General features: G+C 36.0%; 1 protein-coding gene across 15 annotated transcripts in view; it reads left to right on the forward strand.

Annotated features, from left to right (window-relative positions):
- The window catches only part of RALYL (RALY RNA binding protein like), a 231,740-nt gene that overhangs the window by 156,840 nt on the left and 49,748 nt on the right, over positions 1–25,152 (forward strand). For 2 of the 15 annotated variants that reach the window (XM_087961965.1, XM_087961963.1), the window contains exon 1: positions 17,986–18,142. The exons of the other annotated variants lie outside the window; for them this stretch is intronic. In XM_087961965.1, coding sequence (XP_087818091.1) covers positions 18,106–18,142 — 37 coding nt within the window. In that variant the 5' untranslated portion in view covers positions 17,986–18,105. Of the gene's footprint in view, positions 1–17,985; positions 18,143–25,152 lie in introns of those variants that run through there. 15 annotated transcript variants of the gene reach the window in all.

The raw sequence follows: 25,152 nt of genomic DNA on the forward strand, positions 1-25,152 counted from the left end.
CAGAGGCCAGCCTCTTCAGATGGGGGGACCATCTCCAGCAGCAGCTGGCTCAAGGACAATTGCCTCAGGGAGACCAGAAGAACAACATCAACTGGCTGGAGCTCCGAGCCATCCACCTTGCCCTTCGTCACTTTGAAGCCACGGTAGAGGTACAACACCTATTGATCTTGACAGACCATGTGGCCACAAAAGCGCATATCAACCCCCAGGGGGGCACCCATTCGAGGTGTCTCATGCACAAGAGGGACCACCTTTTTCTCTGGTCAACGCCCTCCGCTGTGCATGGCCCAGGAGTCTGTTGTATGCATTCCCTCCTTTTCCCATCATTCTGGGAGTAATCAGGAAATTTCTCATGAAGCAGGCGGAGCAGGCAGCAATCAGGCGGTTGCTGATCGCACCTCATTGGCCCAGACGACCATGGTTCAGACCTCGTCAGTCTCTCTGTGTCCCAGCCTTGGAGAATCCTTGGAGACAGGATCTCAGCCAGGGGGTCTTGGTCCATCCGGAGCCTCAATGGCTCCAACTGACCGCCTGTTATTGAGAGGTGGCTCCTGACGAGGGACAACTTTTCAAGGAGGGTGATACAGACGATTCAGCCTTCCACCAACAGAATTTATAATTCTACTTAGAAGGCATTCTGTAATTGGTGTGTCAGGTCAGGTCTGTATCCCATAACAGTTTCCATCCCTCAGATCCTGGTCTTCTTGCAAGAGTGTCTGGATAAAGGGTTAGACCCTAATACTATCCGAAGACAAGTAGTGACCTTGTCTTCAGTATTGACTTATGGGGACTTAGTCTCCATAGCTCACCATCCAGTGGTGCGCTCCTTTTTGAGGGGGGCGGTTAATATAAAGCTACCTGTTGTTCACAGGTATCTAACCTGGGACTTAGCTAAGGTTTTACAAACCCTTACCTTACCACCCTTTGAACTTCTCAGGTCTACGAGTCTGCGTTTTTTGTCTTTTAAGGTCGCCTTTTTAGTTGCCATCACATCGGCTAGGCGAATCTCAGAATTGGCTGCTCTCTGTGTGAGAGAAGAACTCTGTACATTCTACACAGACAGGGTGGTTCTCCATATGGATCCCTCTTTCTTCCCCAAGATCAACTCCTGGTTCCACCGGGCCCAGGAGATAGTGTTGCCAAATTTCTGTCTAGGTCCTTCCCATCCGCTGGAACAGAGATGGCATACTCTGGATGTAAGGAGGGCCTTACGCAGGTACATAAAACGGACTTTGTCTCATCGAAAATCCGAATCACTGTTTGTCTCATTTCAACCTTCCTCTCTGGGTTCAAAGGTCACTTCATGGACCATAGGCCGTTGGATAAGGGCATGTATTGCGAAGGCCTATGAGACACAGTCGATTCTGGTCCCCAGATGATTAACCGCCCACTCTACATGAAGTGCTGTGACTACAGCTGAATGGGCGACGCAGGCTTTGATCAAAGAAATCTGCAGGGCGGCGACATGGTCCTTACCATCTCCCTTTATGCGCCACTATAAGTTGGACACCTTTGCCTCAGCTGATGCTGCCTTTGGGAGGAGGGTGCTTCACAGAGTAGTTAGGGGGACTTAGGGCCACAAACCCCACTCATAGGGACACCAGGCTTTGGTATGTCCCATCCATGGATTTTCCAGTCATTGTGCTGGAGAAAGAGCGTTGTCTTACCTGCTTCTTCTCATAACGACGATGGAGAATCCATTCCCTCTCTGGGAGGTAATCAGGTCCTTCGTCTAGCACAGGACGCCCAGAGGAGCCAATGGCACAGAAGAGTCCTACAGACTGCTGCACCTTCATCGTGAACTGGGGAAAGTGGCAGTTCACGAGGGGTGTGGCAAAAACAATTTGACTCAGTCTCAGGGCAGAAAGGCATGTGTCAACCCATCCATGGATTCTCCATTGTCGTGATGAGAAGCGTTCAGGTAAGACAACGCTCTTTTTACTGGGATCCAGGTTGCTTTGGCTTTTATCAGCATTTTGTTTACTTGGAAGCAAAAATGTCTAAATTAGAACATATTGAAAAGTGTTTATTTTACAATATAGTTGGAAAAAATAGGATTCTTCTAAGTTGCAAATTTTAATGCATTTCTCTCTTAATGAAATCAGTTGGTCAGTTAAAGATTTGTCCCAGTTTCCTTGATCTCCAATATTATATAAGCAAAATTCTACCCATCTCTGTTCAGAAAAAATCTCTACCAAATTAAATGACACTCTCAGATGAACATGAATATAACATTACTTACTTTGTACTGGTCTTTCCTGTTCAGCTCTGACTTGCATCTTTCTGAAGTTGGCTTTTGCCTGTAAAATTAAACAAATAAGATCAGAGAGAAAAGTAATTTTAAGAACATCAAATATATCTTCAAAGAATGAATTTACCATTGGCTTAATTTGTTGTATGAATGCAGCCATATTTATAATTATATTTGAACCAGGTCCCTATTTTGTGTAACAAATACAGATTTGTATAAAATATGACTTAGTGCAGTTATAAAGCAGCCACTAAAACAGTTCAGCATTGGAATAAAGGTATTACGTTAAGTACAATTTGGATAACATTTTTATATGTTTATAAATTAAAAATATCAATTTATGGATATATGTAATTTAAAGTAAACAATTTTCATAGTAATTTTATTAAAAATTACAATCGCAACAATAAGAAACAAACTAAAACTGAAAAAAGAAAAATAGAAGTTGCAGAAAAGAAAAAAAAATAGAAAAGAAAGAAAAAATAGCAATTAAAAAGAAAAAAATAGATAAAGAAATGACTTTGCCCACCACAATAAAAATAAACAATTTTAGTAACTTTAGGTTTGAAAAATTGCTGGAAAGTATATTTTGGTCATGATTTCTTGTGGAGCTATTTAAATAGCTGAAATAATTTGGAGATGGATGCCTATCTTTGAATAGAAAGATTCTTATAGACAGACAAAGGGACCATTCTGATGACATGTTTCTGGTTGATTGAAAGATAAGGGCAGAGGTGTACAGTATTAGATACAACTACTTTTGGGGAACAAAAAGTTATGTCACTGTTAGATTCTTGATTAATAAATTCTGGAGATACAGCCAGAGAAATGGATCACCCAAGGTTATTTAATTTTTTTTTTTGAAGTTTCACCCTAATTCATATAGAATGAATTACTGCCCAACCACAACTTGAATTGAGATTAAATTGTTAAAAAGTCTAAAGTAAAAGCAGGTGTCCTTAGTGTGATTACAGAAGCTGTAACATTATTGGTAAAATTCCAATCATTTTGATTTAGATTTCTGACTTGTAATGTAACATCTGTTTTGGCCCACCAGATGGCAGTTTCTTCACACAAACAGTACTATTTTAGAAAAAAATGAGTTTATGGAGGATAATCCATAAATCAAGAATGAAATTTAGTTATAGTCATGTTGACATTTACAGTTATCTTACAGATAAGTTTCAATGGCTCGGTATGATTGTGCAAGTCCCAGAGGAACATATTTCTGTGAGAAACTGATTCCTAATCTCACTTTTTCTTTATAAGCTAGCTAGTATAAAGACTATATATGTGGGTTTGTGAATATCTTGGAAGAAGCCAGGGGAAATGCAGACACACACACACACACACACACACACACACACCTTCCCACTACTATGGTGGTATGTGTCTGCCTTAATCTTGGACTGTCTACCAAAGCCTGGAGGCCTGAGGGTTCTGATCAGATCTTAGCTATTCCTAATATTGCACTCTTCTGAACAGAGAACTCTAATGTTGCTCTTGGGATCTGTTGGAGGCACTTTTCCAGCTTAAGAATCACAGCCTGAAGGCTCCAAGCACTACTGGAATCACTTTGGCCTTTGCTTTTCATATTCTCTTTCTCTAAGCCCTGGTACTTCTCTGGTTTCTCATAATCCTCATTCCAACAGCTGTCATTTACGTTGCTACATCTATCATCTTCTGGTTCATGTTTACTACCATGATGTGTGGTTGATTGACCAAATACATGCCTGTTTGTCTGGATCTGGAAGTTCCACAGGACCTTAGCCCCATTATTCTTCACAACTTTCTATAGAATCTTCCATTTGGACTTGGGAGGGTCTGGCCAGGCACCGTGTAACTGTTTCTGTATACAGTGCCAGCTACTTGATAGTGCCATTTCAGGGCATGCTATTCCTGACACACTCACTGAAGCTTCTCTGCCTCAGGTCCTGCCTAGTATAGTAGATCCCTGTTTCAATGGATTTGGTGGTTAGTGCCTGTTCTTATGCTGCTTTGATTGGTGCCTCAGTGCAGCCTTTTAGACCAAGTCTTTCCAGCCACTGGTAGGATTTCCCAATGTCATCTACTCCGCTATCTGTCAATGGAATATCCAGTGCAAAATCTTATATTGGGTAGTCTTGTTTTGTCTGTCTGCCTGTCTGTCTGCATATATGTGTTTAGGAAGGGCGGGTGATATCACAGGTAAATGAACTGTTTGCTCCTGCCGTATGCCATATGTGACTCATGTGTGAGTCAGAAATGGGTCTCCCCTCGCCACCTTTGGGATGCCCATTTTCAGCATTACACATATTGCAAGATAAGATGATTTAAAGTAATCCCATGTGTAAACATTGTCTTGTGCATTTTTTCTTCAGTTTGATAAAAAAAGAATTTGCTTTGAAGTTGTTTTCAAAATGGAACAGTGCATACATGCATATATTTATTTATTTTTATTATTTTTTTTTCTCTCCTTTTAAACATTTTTTTTTTTTTTTTTATTTTTTTCTTTTTTTTTTTTTTTTTTTTTCCCCTTTCTTTTTCTTTTCCCTCCTTTTTTTTTTTTTTTTCTCCTCTTTCTCTTTTTTTCTTTCTCTTTTTCCCCCTTCCTCTTCCTTTCTCCCCCCTTTTTCTTTTTTTTTTTTTTTTTTCCCTTTTTCTTTTTTTTCTTTTTCTTTTTTTTCCCCCCCCCCCCCTTTCTTTCTTTTTCTCCTCCCCCCCCCCCTTCCCTTTTTCTCCCCCCCCCCCCTCCCTTCCTTTTTTTTCCCTCCCCCCCCCCCCCCCCTTCCCCCCCCCCCCCCTCCCCCCCCCCCCCCCCCCCCCTTCCCCCCCCCCCCCCCCCCCCCCTCCCCCCCCCCCCCCCCCCCCCCCCCCCCCCCCCCCCCCCCCCCCCCCTTATTATTATTTATTATTTATTTGTTAATTGCTTACAAGATAATAGATATAAGTAAAAACATAGTTATGAATACATGGATACATATAAGAAAAAATTAAAAAAATATATAAAAGAAACAATAGGACAGGGACGGTAGGCATGTTGGTGCGCTTATGAACGCCCCCTATATATATATATACCATACTATTCTCTTTGGGGCTACCCATTCTATGCCAAACATAGTAAACATCAATAAGAATTATGTGGATTCGTCATAATGTGTTGTCCAGATGAAGACCTCCTAGTAATAGATGAGTTGCACCTTCTAAAATTTGGAATGGTGTTCTTGAGGAGATATTTTTTGAATCTTATTGTAGAGGGCTTTGAAATGAAAATTGTGAAGGAGAGAGAAAACAGGCCAGAAAATAGTATAATGCCAAGGACTAGGATTGGTAAGGGAATGTAGGACATGAAGGCACCCAATAAAAAGTTCTTAAATCTAGAAAATAATAGGTTAAATTATGTAATCCTGGGATTCCAGTGATCCTATAAATGCACATAGCATGGGGAATAAAGTGGAAAAACTACAAGTCTCAATGCAGAAAGGCAAACATTTCATAGCTACTACTGGAATTTGGGGCAATGAGTAAAATCAAAAAGAACACTATCAAGATTTAGGTGGATCTTTATATACTGAACAATAAGATGCACTTCAATAGAAAGAAATGCAAATTTCATGCATATTTTGGTAGGAAAAATCAAAAACAAAAACATGTGATTAAAGGGAGATCACAATGGACAGTACCAAATCTTCAATTTTATGAACTCCGAAATCTCCATCCTTTTTAGATTGAAACAATAGGTTTAGAATGATGGAAAGATGTGTTACAGAAGATAACAAACCAAAAGTACCATTTGTTTAAAGTGAAATGAAGTTTAAACTCCCGCAAAAATAAATGCAAAGATTCAATTATAGATGTCGTAAAACAAATTCCTCTTTCAATGCTGGTACCATTTGACCAGAGTTTCTTGCAACTTTGGTGTTAACATATTAGACTCACAAAGTCTAAAGATTGACTCATGAATTGACGTTAATTTATTAACTATAAAGGTGCTCTTCGAACTCAAGAGTTTTCATAATCTATTCAAGAATATCATACAAGTGATGTTGGACAACCATGGTTGATTTCAGTAAAGCTAAGAAGTGTCAGACAAGTTTAGAACTTGGGTAAACCTTCAGGAAACCTTAGGGCTAATTTGTGAAGTAGAAAAAAAAATCCTAAAAGACAGCAGTGCCAAATTATTTTGCAAGTCATGTCAAGAAAATGACCTGGATATTCATGTAGTCTCAGAAGTCATGCTTAAGTTAGGTTTTATTCTGTACTTTAGCTGATACATACAGTTTATTGCAAGGTGCTATTTTACATGACTAAAGTCGGAAACAACTAACACCTATTTATATGACAGTGAGAAAAACATGATCAAAATTTGACAACATTATATGTAACAAGATTGTATAAATTAGGAATTCAGCATCATTCCAATACTGCTTGAAAATAATTCCTTATAAAATTTGGTGTGGAAATCTGGCTGTCAGATAAAAGTCATATTGTTGTTTGAACAAATACATATAACACAGAGAGAAAGAAACAAACTATATAAGTTCAGCCATGTGGGCAGAAGTGTATATTGCAAGGAACCAGCACCTAATATTTGGAAGCATGTCTAAATTAGCGCTATCACCATGTTTTATGGGGAAAAAATTACATAGGTAATTTATACTCGATGTAAAAGTTTATTTAAAAGTACATCCATTTTTATCAGATTCTCGTTGGCTGTGAAGCCTGACTCCTAATATTAACAAAGAAAAGCATATCTTTTTATTTATACAGTGCAGAATTTTATTAATTTTATGATATCTCTGTTGTTTATTAGATCTATTTTTATTTATTTGAAAATCATTCTCTTTGATACATAGTGGAATGATAAAATGGGTGGTTGTCCTAGAAAAGTGTTGTTGTTTTGTTTTTGAGTTTTAAACAGCATTATATTTTCATATTGCTGGTTATATAGGTTCATTTTGTCTGATGCATGAAGCCTATTTTATTTTATGGGCCCGTGTATAATTGATAAGTACAATTAGTTTAAATAATTGGGGGAAGTAATTTAACACATGGTAATATTATATCCTTCTTGGCTGCAAAGCTATTGTGTTATTTTGTTTATGCAACTTAAACATTAAGGCGTTCACACACTAATAAACTACTCTGAGCAATGAAGTATCTGATCAAATGTGCTACAGCAATTAGAAAAGAACTGCTTACTTTATAGTGGATTTTAACATTGTTAAACAAAATACCCAAATACCACTCTATGGCCTAAGTTTGGACCTCCTTTAAACACCTGGTCCATAAAGATGCTGTATAAGAGACAACCAATAATATTACTATAGCCTCGAAGGCCCATGTAGATGGACTTTACGAATCTTGTATGAAAAGTATAGCATCAGAGAAGAACATAGAACCAGGCTTTCCATTTAAAGAAATATTTTCCAGGAAGCAAACCAATCAGCAACAAGGGGAAAATCAAAATGTTTTGCATACTGCATCACTCAAGTCAAACTAGATTGCTCACTTTTCTAATTAGAAGCCAACTGCAGAATTGGCCATCAACTCTAAGTGTCAGAATCAGGCTCTTGAAAATGGTATATTTGATTGGCCTTCACGCTTTGGTTGTCAACTAGAGGGTGTTTTGAAGTTTCTCATGTATATATGCATTATGGGCTCTCTAGGAAAACTCGGTTGATGAAAAGTGCATATTTTTATCTCATAAGTTTGTGCTTGTGAGAGAAAATTAGTGAAGGCAGAACTATCACCTTGATCTCTTGCAGGAAAAGCAAAATATACTGTAAATTTAATAAATTAATTGTTATCGTAACAGATTTAGTAGTCTTTAATGCATAGCACTAAAAAAGATATTCTTGCATGCCATATAATGTCTCCCACTTCGATTATTAATTCTCCTCCCTGAACTTGTTTTTCTATTTTTAAAATACTATTGTAACCTGTTCTTCTTTTTCTACCTCTTTTGAACATACAATCACTATTTCTGGTCAACTACCATCACTGAAAAGTTGAGCTTGAATTTCAAATTAGACAAGAACTACAGGCAAATAGTATGATGCAAAGAAATGGTAGCACTTTTCAGCAGTCATTTTGTTTGAAAATATGTAATTCAGCATTCATGTATTCAGAGTTGAAAAACAATATTTACATCCAAAAGTATTTTTACCAGTATGGTAGTTGTTTGTTTATTTCCGTTTCCATGGTGAATTTGATTTTGGGGTGTGTGCTGTTTAGGTGTGTTAGGAAATTGTTTAGGTTTTCTTTTCCATGGGGCCAAATCACAAATGTGTCATCGATGTATCTTAACCGTAGTTTGGGTTTGTGAGTGGCATTGTCTAGGGCTCTGGATTCAAATTCTTCCATGAACACTATACAGAAGCCTGATGATGGCAGATGAGACTCTGCCAAAACGTTGCTACAACTTTAAAAGCACAACTATAATGATGTGGGAAAATACCCGAAGAAAGCTGAATACTATACATATAAATACCCGCGAAAACTTAAGAAAACATATATGTGTGTGTGTGTGTGTGTGTGTGTGTGTGTGTGTGTGTGTGTGTAGGTCTAGGTGTGTTCGGGTCTTTTCCCGTGTAAGATTAAGAGTATCTTGGTGACGTTTCGGCGAGGTCCCACTCACCATCCTCAGCCTGATCTACGAAATCTATGAAAACACACACACACACACACACACACACACACACACACATGAAAACTCAGATTAAAATTCATGTTGGAATATCAGAGGAAGAGGAGGGAAATAATACAGTAGCATTTCTCCTTCCTGGACATGCTTTGTTTCAGTTCTTTAGATGTTCTATCAATTTCTAAGCAAATCTAGAACAATGCTGTCAAAGCCCCTGGGGAATGACTTGACAAATGAGATCATCTCATATTTCATCTGATACTCTCCTCCTTTGAAGTGGTCATTAAGCCTCTTTCATTCCAGCCCCCATTCTGAGCTAATAGCTGAAGGTCAGCCTACCTCTGTGCCAGTCACTTACCCCCTTGTAGGCAATGGATTTCACAGTTGGCAATTACTTGCTTCACCAGACCTGAAGTTAGCTATCAGGCATGCCATACAGTTAGCATAATTGTCCAGAATGGGACTGTTCTGAATCAGTAGGAAAATCTGTCATTTTACAGCTCCTTTAATTATTAGGGCAACTGTACAACTTACTCTGCTTCAGTCATTGGGGAGGAGGGATATCTGATATTAAGAAGATCTATAGTTCACATTGAGAAAGCATTGGATTTATCAAGTAGTATTCATTCAGAAACATTTGGTTTTTAAATTCTGTCCCACCTGCTGGCCTGGCTAATTTATTGTCTGCGTTAACTGGGTTTCTCTTTGAGTGTGATACTGTACCAAGACTTTAGCAACTTGGGTCAATGAGTAGTGAATTGGTAGAGGTCTATAGGCAAAGAATCAAACTGCCAGGCTTCATACCAGGATTCCGCAGGAAATCGTATCTTTCCAAATTCATAAACCCTTATTCACCACTTGATTTGACAAGAGTATATCAGAATGTTTATTGCAAACAAAAATGAAGTCTCAAAAGCAATCATTGATTAACTGATATAGTGTTAGGTAATGAGAGTCTTTGTATTCAGTATTTGTACTCCAGAATTTAAGCTTTAAAGCAGGGGTATCCAACCTTGGCAAGTTTAAGACTTGTGGACTTCAACTCCCAGAGTTCCTCAGCCAGCTTTGCTGGCTGTGGAACTCTGAGAGTTGAAGTCCACAAGTCTTAAAGTTGCCAAGGTTGGACACCCCTGCTTTAAAGTGCTTCTTCCTACTTTTCCAGATTAAAAAGTACCTGCTGGTTTGCTTGATGGCCTTGGGCAGCTGCAATATGTTTACTTAATTCTATATAGCCTGGGAACTTCATCCTTTACTGATAGGACTATTTGCAACCTAGTATTTGTCCTAGTATTTGTCCTATTTGCCCTAGTAGGTTTGATAGAATATTGCACATGAAGATTGACCTATAAAGCCGTGATTCAGATATTCTGCAGCTAAGCTCCCAATTCAGTTTAGAAATTCAAATGCAATGAAGTAAATTAATTTCTCTCAGCTTAACTGTTACTCTGCAGCATGGGGAAAATAAGACCACACTATTTCCTAAATTTATTGTAATAATTTATAAGTATAATCTATGTTGATTATTTTGAACATACTAAATTTATAAATGTGTTTATAGGATGCTAATTGGTTTTAAAATTGGTTTTAAAAATTCTACAAAAGTGATTATATGAATCTTCTCAAAGAAAGGTCTGTGTAGATCTTTATCTAATTTAATAATTACTATCATTTTATATTAAGGAAAGTTTTAACTGTAATAGCATATAGAAGATTCTAGGTCCAACCTCCATTATATTCAAGAAGGATAGTGAAAGTCAAGTTACTATATTTCAACTTATCTTGCATCAGCATTTTCTGATTTGACTAACCTGGAAATTACTTGCTTTTTCATTATGAGCTCAATATTCGGTTTAAAGTGGCTGGGATTTCATTATAAGCTTAAATATCTTTTAAAGGATTAATTTAAAACTTAATGAACTGAGAGGAGAAAAGAATTTTTCACTGGGCCAATTGATAGTCCAATACTGTTAGTAACCCAAAAATCTTTAAATATACAAGTGAATAAAAAGATGAAATACAAATTAAATAAATAAATAAACATAAAGATAAAGGTTTCCCTCACACATACGTGCTAATCGTTTCCAGCTCTAGGGGACAGTGTTCATCTCCGTTACAAAGCCGAAGAGCCAGCGCCATCCGAAGATTTCTCCGTGGTCATGTGGCCGGCATGATGAAATGCCAAAGGCATTTCTACCAAAGTAGTCCCTATTTTTCTACTTGCAATTTTACATGCTTTCGAACTGCTAGGTTGGCAGAAGCTGGGACAAGAAACGGGAGCTTACTCCGTTACGCAGTGCTAGGGATTCGAACTGCTGAACTGTTGACCTTTCTGATCGACAAGCTCAGCATCTTAGCCAGTAAGCCACTATATCCCTATTTTGAGCCACTGCATCCCTATAAACATAAAATAAATAAACATAAAATAAATAAACATAAAATAGATAAACATAAAATAAATAAACATAAAATAAATAAACGTAAACTCTGTTAAATGCCAATACTGCTATATACTACTTAAAGTGCTGGGTGAAAATTGAATATGTGAGAAATTCCATGTAAGTAAGGACACTATACTCCAAATCATTTTAAATCTGGTTTCATCTTTCGAAGAGTTGTGCAATACAACTAGTTTCAATTTACAACTGTTTTGATTTTTCCCTATTTTTTTAGTTTAAAAGTGTTCTGAATTTAAAGCAACTATTGTACCTAAAAAGAAAGTATTTCAAATTCAAAAACAGTGAGTAAAGTACAGGTAGTTCTCAACTTATAACCGATGATTTAACAACAGTTCTAAATTGTAATAGACTTTTTAAATCTAATTATAACCCAAAGTTACAATGGCCCCATCCCCTGGTCACATGATCACTTTTCAGGTGCTTGGTATATATAGTCTTATATTTACAACTGGTTATAGCTTCAGTCTCATGTGATTACAGTTTGTGATGTTTTTTTGTGAGTTTTCAGTGTCAGAAGAATGAATTCATTTAATGAGTTCTGAAAAAGTATGAAGCCCATGAAATAATCAATTTGGAAATGGTAACTAGGAAAAATTGAATAAATTGCCTCTCAGGGTTTATACACATCCACTTGTGGAATATTCATTCCCTTTTAATATATATAGCCAGTCTTATGAAAATGTGATGAACCAAATCCGTATCCTGATACAATTCTTGTTTAATTTTCTAAAGCTATCAAAAAGGAGAAAATCCTATAAAAACACACCATATTCTATGGCTTTAGAATTTATCAATATTCCTAAAGATATATTTATAAAAACTCCTTTTTCCAAATTGTTAAGATTTGTGAGCCATTACAAAAGACTTAAAAAATAACATCCTGATCATTACTCACAGAAGGAAGATTTGATCCATTACATTTCAAATTATATCAAGAACCTAGAGTTAGATTGATCGTGACATTGTTAATCCAACTGAATCGGTTAGTTTAGAACAGTGGTAGTCAACCTGGTCCCTACTGTCACTAGTGGGCATTCCAGCTTTAATGGTGGGCGGTAGGGGATTTGCCCCTTACTTTATAAATCACCATTACTGTGGAACTGGTGGGCAATTAGAGAAAACTTTACTACTAACAGAGATACAAAAGTGGGTGGTAGGTATAAAAAGGTTGACTACCCCTGGTTTAGAAGAATTTTTTTTTTCTTTTGACTGATGTAGCTGAACATGTAACAAAACAAGCTGCATTGTTGCAATGGCCGCAAGAAAGATATGAAAGCACTTGCTGACAAATAGTGCTGTTAATATTAGAAGAGGTGTATTGAACGGATACAGATTGTTGTAATTTTATATGAATTTTGCTACAGTTTATGGTTGCAAATAAATGTATATACATACTTCCTGATCACTGATTGATTTAGCTCTGGTATAGACAGTATTGAATGTCTCTATTGAAGAAAAATATGAAAGAACAGCTGAGATTCTGTCCATTTGGGAACAGAGAAAACCACAATAAAAGCTCGCAAAATACCTGTGTCCTCCAGTGCTACCAGTTGAAAAGTGTTGTCTCATTTTTTTCAAGATTTCAAACAATTCAAAACGAATTTGGCTTCTGAAGTGATAAAACTACTGCAGGGCTATACTCAACCACAGTAGATACTGTAATTCAGGAAAAGTCTTTGATAGAATAAATTAAGGTTTTTTTTTTACTTTATCCTCTGGCTAGCAGATATTTGTTAATATTTGTTAATATTTGTTAATATGGTACTATAATGAACAGAAGTAACCAGGGCCTTCTACATATTCGGCTTATGAAGATAAAAAGATGCATAGCTTTGCATTTTTGTGTCAGTGTTAGGACTAAAAGAAGTTATGTCAATTTTCAAAATTGGCTAAAGTCTCAGTTTTGAAAGTAATAAAGAATTTAATTGTTATTTCTAACTAATTCTAATTTATATTGACTGTTTCCTAGTATGATTTGATTTTTGATTGTACCCCATGACTATCGTTAAGTGTTGTATGTTATGATTCTTGATTCTTAACGAATGTATCTTTTCTTTATGTATACTGAGAGTATTTACACCAAAACAAATTTCTTGTGTCCAATCACACTTGGCCAATAAAGTATTCTATTCTATTCTATTCTATTCTATTCTATTCTATTCTATTCTATTCTATTCTATCTTCCAGGCAATAGCAAGTTTATATGGACATCCACTGGGTAGTAAAGGGTACATACATATGTTGCAATGCAAATTCTACTCCTTATGTATTTGCTACAATATCACAGTGCAGCTTATGTCACAATGAGTCATTTTGACATCATTATGGCTAGCTGCAAACTCCACATTAAGCCTACCGAAGCCTCTGATGCTAGTCCTTGGTGTATTGGTTTGTGATGCAAGCAATAAGAAGCATCTTCGTTGACATTAGCACCTCTGCTTTCGTAGTATCAAGTGGAAAAAACAAGTGGCCTTTAAAAAAAATACCGCTTCACTGTATTTGGAGGGTACAATAAAATGTACATGTTTTTCTCCAAATTGCTGTTATCATTCTTGAGAATTTTTCTCCAGTTAAGTTTAAGACACTGCTTCAGCTACTGAATGTGTATCCCTTTGTAGTAGATGTAATAGTTTTGATTTAGTTGGAGATGAGAGTTAACAACAAAAAGTGAACAAGAGCAAAGTAAAAAGATGCTGAGTTGTTCAATTCTCTTGTAAAAAAGAGAGTTTCCTGGCAGTCAGATACACTCACTGTTAGCTGCTGGATCCTCGTGACAGTAAACAGACAAAATGGAGTTATAGAGGCAAAATTGCCACTATAGATTTAAGTAATCAGCTGAAGACCTAGCTAAAGGCACAAAATGTACACTAATAGTTCTCATGAACGATTGACTCTTTCACAATTAATTAGCTGATAACAGAAGGAAAAGTATAAAGTATAAATAATCATTATAACTGCTGCTGAATTGTGTCCATTTCTTGGACACTGCCTAGGCCAGCACCTGCAATTTTCAAAAGGGGTTTGCCTTTGCCTCCTTCCTATGGCTGAGAGAATGTGATTGTCCAAAGCTCACTAGTTGGACTTGTGGCTAAGATAGGACTAGAATTCACAGTCATCTAGTTTTTAGCCTGATGATTTAACCACTATATCAAACTAATAACCATAATAATAAAATAACCCCCAATGAGGCACTGCTTTGATGTTTTTGTAGGACGCGTGTGCTCTGAGGAGGATGAGAGTTTTGCCAGAGATTCAACCATACTGGACAGATTTTATCAGAGGAGTCAAGTGAAGAGCGCCTCTTCTATAAATATATACAATGGTGGGATGTAATTTACAGAAACCTGTATCATATTGGTCATCACCCAAATCAATAAAGAACATTCTAGTTGTTGGAGTTCCTAGATATTTGATGGCAATTGAGATATGGGACTTGGGACTGTTGGCTATACAACCAAGGCCAACAGCTAGAGGGCTACTGGAAGAAAAGTTGTTTGCCTGTTGCAAATATACTGAGTCCAAAAACAAAAAAATATTTTTACTATTATTTCAAATCAATCCAAGAATACCTGAAAAGAATGAATCAGTTCTGAAATCAACAACATCCAGAATCAGAAATAACAGAGGGTAGCAGATCAACATCAATTTATAATACAAAATAAACTATTTACAGAAGCAGAATTGGAATAGTCTACCATTTCAAAGATATAAGAATGCAAAGGTCTACCCAGGACAAAGAAACTGAAACCTTGTCAGAAGTAGTCCAGACCTTGAAGCAAACCAGAGAGAGTTAGCAGTAGAAAAATCTAGAATAGTTATTGAATCATTTTCATTCTCAAACCAGGCACCTTGTCCTCAGAAAAAACAAAGTCTTCTAAACTAAAAAATAAGCTGAATTGAACCAAAAATAATTCAGCACCTAGAATAGCACAAAATGAAATTGTTTGCAACGCTTTTTACACAAAAGCACAAGTATTTAAATATACCAATACTGTAATGTCAAATATAAGTACCAGCTTACTTCAAGAAACAAACCAACTAATGTAATTGAAGGTGAAGAACAAGAAAACCAAAGAATACCTGATCAAGAATTATCATCTAGAAACATGGGAGCTCAATGAAACATTGGAAATAATAAAGCAAAAAATAACAGCTGTAATCATGAAGATTAGCTGAAATTGGACCCTATAGGTAGAATCTCCAATTTCATTCAAATCAGTACATTTCTACCAACCCATCTATGGAGAGACAGCAATGAACCAACCACTTGACAAGGAAAAAACAGTGCTTGTCAACAGTTCCTGACACAGCTATGACACAAAGATGTAAGAATGCAACTTGAATAACTGAGGTGGATAAGAATAAAAAATAAGCTCAAATGAAAGTACTTATAACAACAATAGAAATGATGCAGAAAGGGGCAAGGAAGATCAAGACTTGGCCAGCACCATATGTGAAGATGAACTGCATGGTTTGAGTTGAAGCATTTGACTGGTCTGAACTTACTGATTGCCAAGTAGTTTAACGTACTGCAAGAGGATGAAACTGAAGGTTGGTTAACATTTAGCAAAATCTACCTGATAATGAAAGATCCAACAAAAGGGGAAGACCCAGGCAAGTACAGGCCATTGCCTGCTAACCAACAACTTTCAAATTGCTACCTGTGGCTGGTGCAGTCCAACAGCATCATGTTGAAAATAAGCTTCTTCCAAGAAACTGCCCAACAGCAGAGAAACAAAAAAAATCAGCCCCTAATTAATAAGATGATTTGGAAGACCAGCTTGAATGTAGTTCAGATTGATTACAAGAACGCATTTGACTCCTTGCACATGATTGGAAAATAAAGTGCCTAGAAATAACAGTAGAAATGTTAGAAGCTTTGTGCAAAGATCAGTGACAAAATAGAAAACAGAATTACAGGACAGTGATGACAGACTGGGAGAGATTAATATCAAGAGAGAAATCTTCAAGGAGACTCACGATCACCACTACTGTCTGTCATTGCATTCATTCCTCATCAAAAACAATAATGAACAATTTAGGCCATGGCTATCAAATATCAAAAATAACTGCAAATCTATTCCATCTATACATGGACAATCTGAAACTATGGAAAACCACCATCATTTTCAAATGGAATCACTGCTCAACAATATCCATATGTATAGCCAAGATGCAATAGAGTTTGAACTGGACAAATGTGCCACCCTTACCATCAACAGCAGAAAAATAGTGAAACTGAAGGAATGATACATTCTATAAGATAACATCAAGAGACTGAACAAGGACAATCGCTGCCGATGCCTGGGCATCCTTCAAGTGACAACATCAAGCACACTGAAATCAAGAAGGTAACAAACACATGGGAGTGAAGAAGACTTTAAAGTCCAAAATCAATGTGGGAAATATCAAAGCAATTAACACTAGTGAAATTCTAGTCATTAAATACACAATTGGAATAGTGAACTGAATTCAAGCAGTTCTAAAAGCCCTGGATATAGGAAGATCAGAAAATGAATCATGCCCTTTATCCATGCAATAATGTTGACAGGCTCAACTTACCAAGGAGTATAAGTGGGCATGGAATGTTGCAAATATACCAGGTAGCTGAAGAAGAAGAAAAGGTGCATTGAAAGAATATCTGAAAGACAGTAATGTCTGGATAATGGATGTGACAAAAGAATAGAAGAGAAAGAACTGGATAAAATCACAAAATACAAAGACCTGCAAATAAAAAAGTCTGTGGCAAAAGAAAAAAACACAAAGACCTGCAACTAAAAAAGTCTGTGGCAAAAGAAAACAAAGATAGAACCAACAGTAATGGGTGCCTTGTCTGCAATCTCAAAACATTTGGAACTTGGTCTGAACACTATTGGCATTGCAAATGTCAATTGCAAAAGACAACTTTACTTGGAACAGCTTACCTACTGTGATGATAGTTTTAACACCATCAAACAATATTTGCCTATCCCAGGTCCTTGGAAAGGATGAAATAGGTGGATAAAAATGTCAAATCCAGTCTTAAACATCAGGTTCACAGTGCCACCAACCATATAATAATAATATTTCAACTTCAGGAATGAAATATATAGAAATGAATAGGAATTAATGAACATATGTTCCTGATTATGTATACTCAGTCATACAGCTGTGGGCTTTTATTTGCTTTGATTCCATATGAGCAGTGATATTTTACATTAGCATTCTGCATTACTGATATTTCAAGAAAAAACTATTTTTGAAAATGCTATTGTGAGACAATAGTCTTTCCAAGGTGAATACTTAGTTAATCTTAGTTCTTTTTGTTTTGAGAGATCTATGTTTTTCTCTTTCTGGGAAAAAAAAAAACTTGCTCCATGAGCAAGTCAGCTATTAATTAGATGTGTATTTATTCAGTCTATTATTTTCCTTTTACAAACATGACTTCCAAGAAAAAACAATGAAGTCATCTTATGCGAGGCCAGTATTGCAATATTAAAAGGAATACCGTTTAATATATGTTTCTTTACATTACATGGGTTTTCAAATGAAGCACTGAATGTACAGGAACGGGTGGGTAGGAGAAGGTTCCTTTTACCCCCAAGTTGCATGCAAGGTAGGAGAGCAGCAATATCTCCCCGAGTTTTGAGGAGAATGGTATTACCCTGGCATTCAGTAAGAGATGCTGGTTACCTTGTCTGAATGAGCCAACTGCCTCACTGCAAAGCACAGAGCGTCTCTTTTGTCTCGGTGTTGGAGAAAATTGCTTTCTGAATAGCAGCCTTTTTTTCAGAATGACTATGTACAAGAGCAAGCGAAGACACCAAAGATGTAAGTAGCTTGGATCTGTGTGTGTTTGTGTCTGTGTGTGAGAGAGAGGGAGAAAGGGAGAAAGAGAGAGCGAATGCACATGAACAGAAAGGGAAATGTTTCCTAATTTGAAAACTATGTCTTAGTTTCTTTTGTACTAAGTAGGATTTTCAGAGCTTACTCTATAGTACCAATATTGTTAGGTGAAGGAGAAATCCTAAGAGGAGTAATAATAATAAATACGCTCCCTTGTTACTATGGAAACCATCAGCAAGTGATTGCTTTATAAAAGCCACAAGGAAATAGAGATCAAATGCAAGTTCATACTAGTTCAGTGTTCATTATTCAGAACATAATGATTTGGTAGGAGTTTTGCCCTTTAAAAAAGGCGGGATCATTTTTTCTTCCATCTGTTAAGCAAAATTGACTTAAGGAAGCTAGAAATGGTAGAAGTTCAAGTGTCTTCATTTCTATGCATTACTTCTGAAGGAAACACACTGAGACGGGGAGGGGAGGAGAACTGAACGTGCAAAAAGAGATTAAATAATTCATTTCATTATCAGTTTGGCTTGGTTTGTGATTTTGTGCTTCAAGAAAATAATACCACAACTAAAAAGCAGGCCCTACCCAGTTACTTTTGCATATCTGAGTCAGATTCAAGACTGAAACTAATATTATTAAAATTAAAGTCAGTTGTGCTATCAATCAATCAAGTTTTGCCATTGAGTTCAATGGGATGTCCTTTCATCCACTCTTACAGAAATGATGTAACTGAAGTGGGATTGTTTTGTAAATGGTTAAAAAGTAAACAGAAATTTTAGACTGAAAGACAAGTAGATGCCAATGCATGATTAATATAAATGAGCATCTTCCGTCTAAAAATTGTCAACTTTTTAATCATTTATTTTATATATGCTTTTCCGGGTAGCAGAAAGTGCTTCTGATCATGAAAAAAATGCATTTTTCTGCTCCATTCAACAACAAAAGGACTCTTGTGGGGAAATCATGCACTTTTAAAGACCATTAATCTTTTCCACATTGCCAGCAGCAGCTTAAACTTTGAGACTGGCCACTGCTGATCTCTGTCTTTGCACTGAATAATACCAAGCTTTTTCTGCAGCATCTGTCTTAAAATGTTATGGTACCACACAAAGAGAACCTAGATGCTGAAAGTGGAATAGAATAGAAACCCTGCAAAAGACAATTTTAACTTACATATATGATTATTTGCTACACGAGCTTTATTTTCATCATTTGCTCACTCTTAAGGGCTAGCTTATTTTGTAAAGAAATTTGGGACTATTGGAAGAAAGCCGTTTAGGATTCATTTGGCATAATTTAATCATAATCTTAGATCAATCTTGGCAGAAACATGGATACTAATATAGAAACTTGTCAGGGTATATTTGACAAAAACTATACACTAAAATCAGTCATATAGTCTGGCTTCACACAAGAAAAAATTAAAACTAGAAACCCAAACTGGCATTTAAATGAGGGCAAAAAATTTCGCTGAAAGATAAAATGAAAACAGATGTTATGAATATAGATATGGGTTATCAGGCCACCATATAGCAGATTGCTTAAATGAGAATGCAAGGAATGATTTCCTGGATAACAAGCAAAATACTAGAAACCCTTAAACAGATTGCTATTAAAATGTCATTGATTAAAGAGGCTGATCTTAGTAAACTTCAGTCAAAAATCTCAAACAGCATGCTGAAAATTTAATAGATAAAATAGTTGGAGTAATAGCAATAAAATTATCACCGTTTAAGCATTTCTTTCTGGCATGAAAAAGCAGTGCGGACTCCAGGGAAATACCCATGAAAATGAAGTTAAATGGGGATTTGTCATTGGTAAAATTCTTCTTGTAGTCATCTTTCAAATTAATTAAGGGATCTACTATAAGTATGAATAAGTCTGGATCCCATAATTTAAAAGTTCGTTAATGTAGATTTTGTTTAAATAGGCTGCCCTGTGGATATTAGCATTTTTCACAGTTATTGGAAGACAGTAGTTTTCTTACAGAAGTTGTAAGAATTCAGAAGTGACAACACTGAAAATAGTAAGACATAGTTATTTGTATACCTGCCACAATATGATGGGAGATAAAATTATGATCAGGCTATACTTTGTCATTGAAAATGACCTTCTGAAATTTAGTTCATTCTGTCTTAGTGTTCTTACTTTAAAAAAAATACAAAAAAGCCCACGCTTTTTGGCTAAAGATTGTAGGTAGCAGTTTTCCCACTGAAGAAGGTGGAGGAAGATGATGATGGCTTACGATGATGATGGATAAAAGCAGACACCACAATAGTATCTTGGATGTACATATTTAAAAATATTAAATTTTCATGTCACTCATCTCCCCTATAAAGCGAATCCTTAATGACATCTGGAAGATACTACTATATGCTGTTATAGATCTGCCTGATTACAACCTGTTTTAAAGATATGGCACCTACTGGGGGAAAAAATGGGAGCACCTCACTTTCAAACTCATTGCTAGAAGGCATTTGAGGGAATATCTTCCAAGTAAATATGGCAGATTTACAGCCTTGTAGAATAGAAGATTTTTCTTTACATCTCCTCATTACACTTCATAAACATGAGATATTTAATCAAAAACATTATCTAAACTTATGCTCAGACAGATGTTGGTAAATATAAATACTAAAGCAGGACAGAGGAGAAAGAGAGAGAAAGATAACATGTGTTTGAGCCAGAATTTTCCAGCTGATCACCTTTCTGCCATATTCTTGATCAACTGCAAACTATCTTCAAGCAGCATATGTATCATTGGGGCAGCCTGTGTTTGTGTCCGTTTGTCTTTTTTTCCCCTTTCCCTCTCCTCATAATGTTTCTTTGTCTTCAAGTAACTGTAGCAATCAACTTTCTCTTCCACAATTCATTTGAAATTTGGGTGTGGCCACTTTGAGAAATCCAAATATCCTGTTTGGAAGACCAATGGATTACAGCTACATGCCAGTTATTTTGTGCTCAATCAATTTCTATTCCCAAAAAATTGATTTGAAAGTAGGATGTAAGATCAGATTTCCCTATACTTTCCTAGTCTTTAAGATTAAACTGGGCCAGATACTTTCCATTATTTGCACATTCTATGAAATGGTCTTCTGCATTTATTGTTTTGAATAGTATATATAGTTGCATTAAAGAACTCATTTGTTTATCCTAACTTTAATAATAAATCCTGGATTGCCAAGCCTTGTTTTGCCTAAAACACTGAAATCTTATGATTTTTTTTCCTCCTAAGCATTAAGAACATTCTGGTAATTTTCTTTAAATGTCACATTTGCCAAAGATGAAAACGATACAGCTGATTCCCTTCGTTAATTTGCTTGCATAGTGCTATTCCATGGGGAGGGGGACTATCTGTTATTTATTTTCATATTTTCAGTGGAACCACTTGCCTCCAAAAGTTGTGAATGCTGCAGCACTGGAAATGTTTAAATAGATGTTGGATAACCATTTGTCTGAAGTGGTATAGGGTTTCCTGCCTAGGCAGCGGGTTGGACTAGAAGACTTCCAAGGTCCCTTCCAACTCTGTTATTCTATTCTATTCTATTCTATTCTATTCTATTCTATTCTATTCTATTCTATTCTATTCTATTCTATAACCTTGGATGCAATCCAGACAATGTGGAATACTTAACAGTAGATCCTGACATTATGCAAGTTGCTTGAATATTAGACCCATTGAATTTTAATACTATTGATTGCTTCTACTCTAATTTCTACTCTGCCGGATCAGTCCAACATATGTTTGTCATTACAGCTGAAAATTAGGGACTAAAAATGCAAAAAAAAAATCAATAAAAACAATCAGAAACCAAAGTGCACTATTGAAGTTAAAATGAAAAACTCAGCATTCAGAATCCAAAGTAAAAAATCTGTCTATAAGCCAAATATTCCTATAAATAAAAATATCTTAATTTTTTTTTAAGTTCTAGACAACAGAATCAAAATTGTAATTCAATTTTCCAAAAAGGAAAGAGTTGGTTGTCAATATCTTGTATTTTGTATTTCTAATGGTCATCTTTCTTAAAGAAAAGGTAACAGATAGTAAGAGATAAGCAATATAGCCAGCTATGGTTAGATTTAAGGAGGAAGGTAGAAACTGGCATTTGACATGATTTGACACCTTCTGCAGTTATTCCCCAATTCATTACCCTATTCCCCAATCCACATAAAAGACAACTCCAGTCTTTTATGCAAATTGGAATTCAACACTTTCAGGTTTAACCTATATCCAAGAGAATTTCTGAATATTGGAAAGGGGCTAAAAATTTCCAAGATATAGAATTCTTTATTGGCCAAGTGTGGTTGGACACACAAGGAATTTGTCTTGGTGCAAATACTCTCAGTATACATAAAAGAAAAATACATTCGTCAAGAATCATAAGGTACAACACTTAATGATAGTCATAGGGTACAATAAGCAATCAAATCATATTAGGAAACAGTCAGTATAAATCGTAAGAATACAAGCGACAAAGTTACAGTCATATAGTAACAAGTGGGAGGGGATGGGTGATAAGGAGTGATGAGAAGATTGACAGTAATAGTAGTGCCAACTTTGTAATAGTTGAACAGGGTTGAGGGAATTATTTGTTTAGCAGAGTGATGGCTTTCGGGAAAAACTGTTCTTGTGTCTCGTTCTGATATGCAGTGCTCTATAGCGTCGTTTTGACGGAAGGAGTTGAAGCAGCTTATGTCCGGGATGTGAGGGGTCTGTAAATATTTTCACAGCCCTCTTTGCAGTATACAGGTCTTTGATTGAAGGCAGGTTGGTAGTAATTGCTTTTTCTGCAGTCCTAATTATCCTCTGAAGTCTGTGTCTGTCCTGTTGGGTTGCAGAACCAAACCAGACAGTTATAGAAGTGCAGATGATAGACTCAATAATTCCTCTGTAGAACTGTATCAGCAGCTTCTTGGGCAGTTTGAGCTTTCTGAGTTGGTGCAGAAAGAACATTCTTTGTTGTGCTTTTTTGATGATGTTTTTGATGTTAGGTGTCCATTTTAGGTCATATGATATAGTAGAACCTAGAAATTTGAAGGTCTCTATTGTTGATACTGTGTTGCCTAGTATTGTAAGAGGTGGTATGGGAGGGTTTTCTTCTAAAGTCTACCACCATTTACAAGAGACGAGAAATGCCAGAAGCTCTCATTGAGCTTTATGTATTACATTAATTACAATTGTTATTTTTTCCCAGAATAATGTTTTAAAGTTATTTCAGGAAATAATGTCACATTTTAACCATCCAAAAGTATGACAGCACCCAGTCATTAGGAATAAGAGTTTCAGTATCAACTTTTTTCCTTATAGCAAATAATAACTACTAGTCATTTTTATAGCAGTAACCCATATCTCACCATATCTCAAGAGCTATAGGGCATAAAGCAGCTTATACAGAACTTCATTTTGCTTCCACCCTGTGAGTTAGGATGGACTCAAGAGCGAGTGATTAGCCAAGTGTTTTTTTCCCCCTGGATGAAGATGAATTTGATTCCTTAGTCTTAATTCAACATCTTAACCACTACATTACATTGTGAGTCTTTCAAGACTATTGATACCCAGTTAGCTTTTTAGGAATTAAAGTTCAACACATTTGTAGGGTTATCAATACAAAGTTAATTTGAACTCCCATTGTCATGTTTGATTGTATCTTATGTACATTTTTAATAGATGGATGGATGGATGGATGGATGGATGGGATAGATAGATAGATAGATAGATAGATAGATAGATAGATAGATAGATAGATTCCAATGAAATCAATAGCTTCATAAATTGGAAAGAGAAAACCAAAAGTATAATTCTTGGGTTGAAAATCAAAGTGTGTGAAGGAGTTACTTAGGTTCAAATCACTGTTACTACAGGAATTAATTAGATCTATATATTGATCCACTATGGTAATTTCAAGAACTGAATCATAATTTGAATGGAGGAACCTTCTTGTGTAGCCCCATTGCTCTGTTCTAAAAAAAAAAAAAAAGATGCTAGGCCAGATTTGATCTGCTTTATTTTCAGGACTATATGCTTTTTCTTGAAGCTAATACAATAGGATAATTCGGATTTCTGAATTAATCCAGTAGCTAAAGTAACATGATTTCTCAAACAGAAATTGTTGCCTCCTCAACAGAATGAATTAAATTGTATTTAGTTCATTGATAAATATTTCATGAAATCTGGTTTAAAACTATCGTGGCAGTAATCAGGGGAAAAAATCCTTAAATTTCAACTAAGTATGAATTATTGCAGCTGTATGCAAATAGATAATGAGAGCTAAAATATAAAGCATTCAAGATAATTGGCTTTTCCAAAACAATTGCCTTTAATAAATGGACACCTGTGCAACTGAAAATGGCTGAGCTTTGAATCTAAATCCCTAAGCGCTAAAGCTGTTCTTTGCAGTATGCTTTTAAATAATTTCCTATATCTGAATAACATTTCCCATGTAAGTGGCACCTGAAAGAGGAAGAATTATAGTTGCTAATTGATGGAAATAGTAAATGTACATTATTATTTTTAACTTTGGCTGTAAAGCTCCACTGTCTAAATCAGCCATAGAATTATATTTGTTGAACATCTCTAAAAAGAAGGAGATATGGGGAAGGGTTTTGGATTCAACGATGAACTGCTTTGTATTTTTCTAATTTACATGATTTAATATTACATATCTATTTTTCCCAAATAAAAATATAGAATAGAATAAATTGACCAGTAAATGCATTTCAGTACTATCTATATACCATCATTATATCTGAGGTATGGGTTTTTGCTGCCTGGAAGATGATGTTTATTCATTTATTAAATTTACATGCCACCTATCTCTCTGTTGAGTGATAGGTCATTAAGAATAGAGAAGACAGCATATTGGCACTAGGAAAAAATGGGAAACGTGATGACAGTAACAGCATGGATTAGGTCCAACCAAATTTAATTATAGAAGCTATAGAATTGTTGGCTACATTTGAATCCCATTAAGCCACGGGAATGTAAACCT

Source organism: Notechis scutatus, chromosome 3 (genome assembly GCF_049901735.1).
Source record: "Notechis scutatus isolate UNSWTSFEM ecotype Mainland chromosome 3, rNotScu1.2, whole genome shotgun sequence".
Lineage (NCBI taxonomy): Eukaryota > Metazoa > Chordata > Lepidosauria > Squamata > Elapidae > Notechis > Notechis scutatus.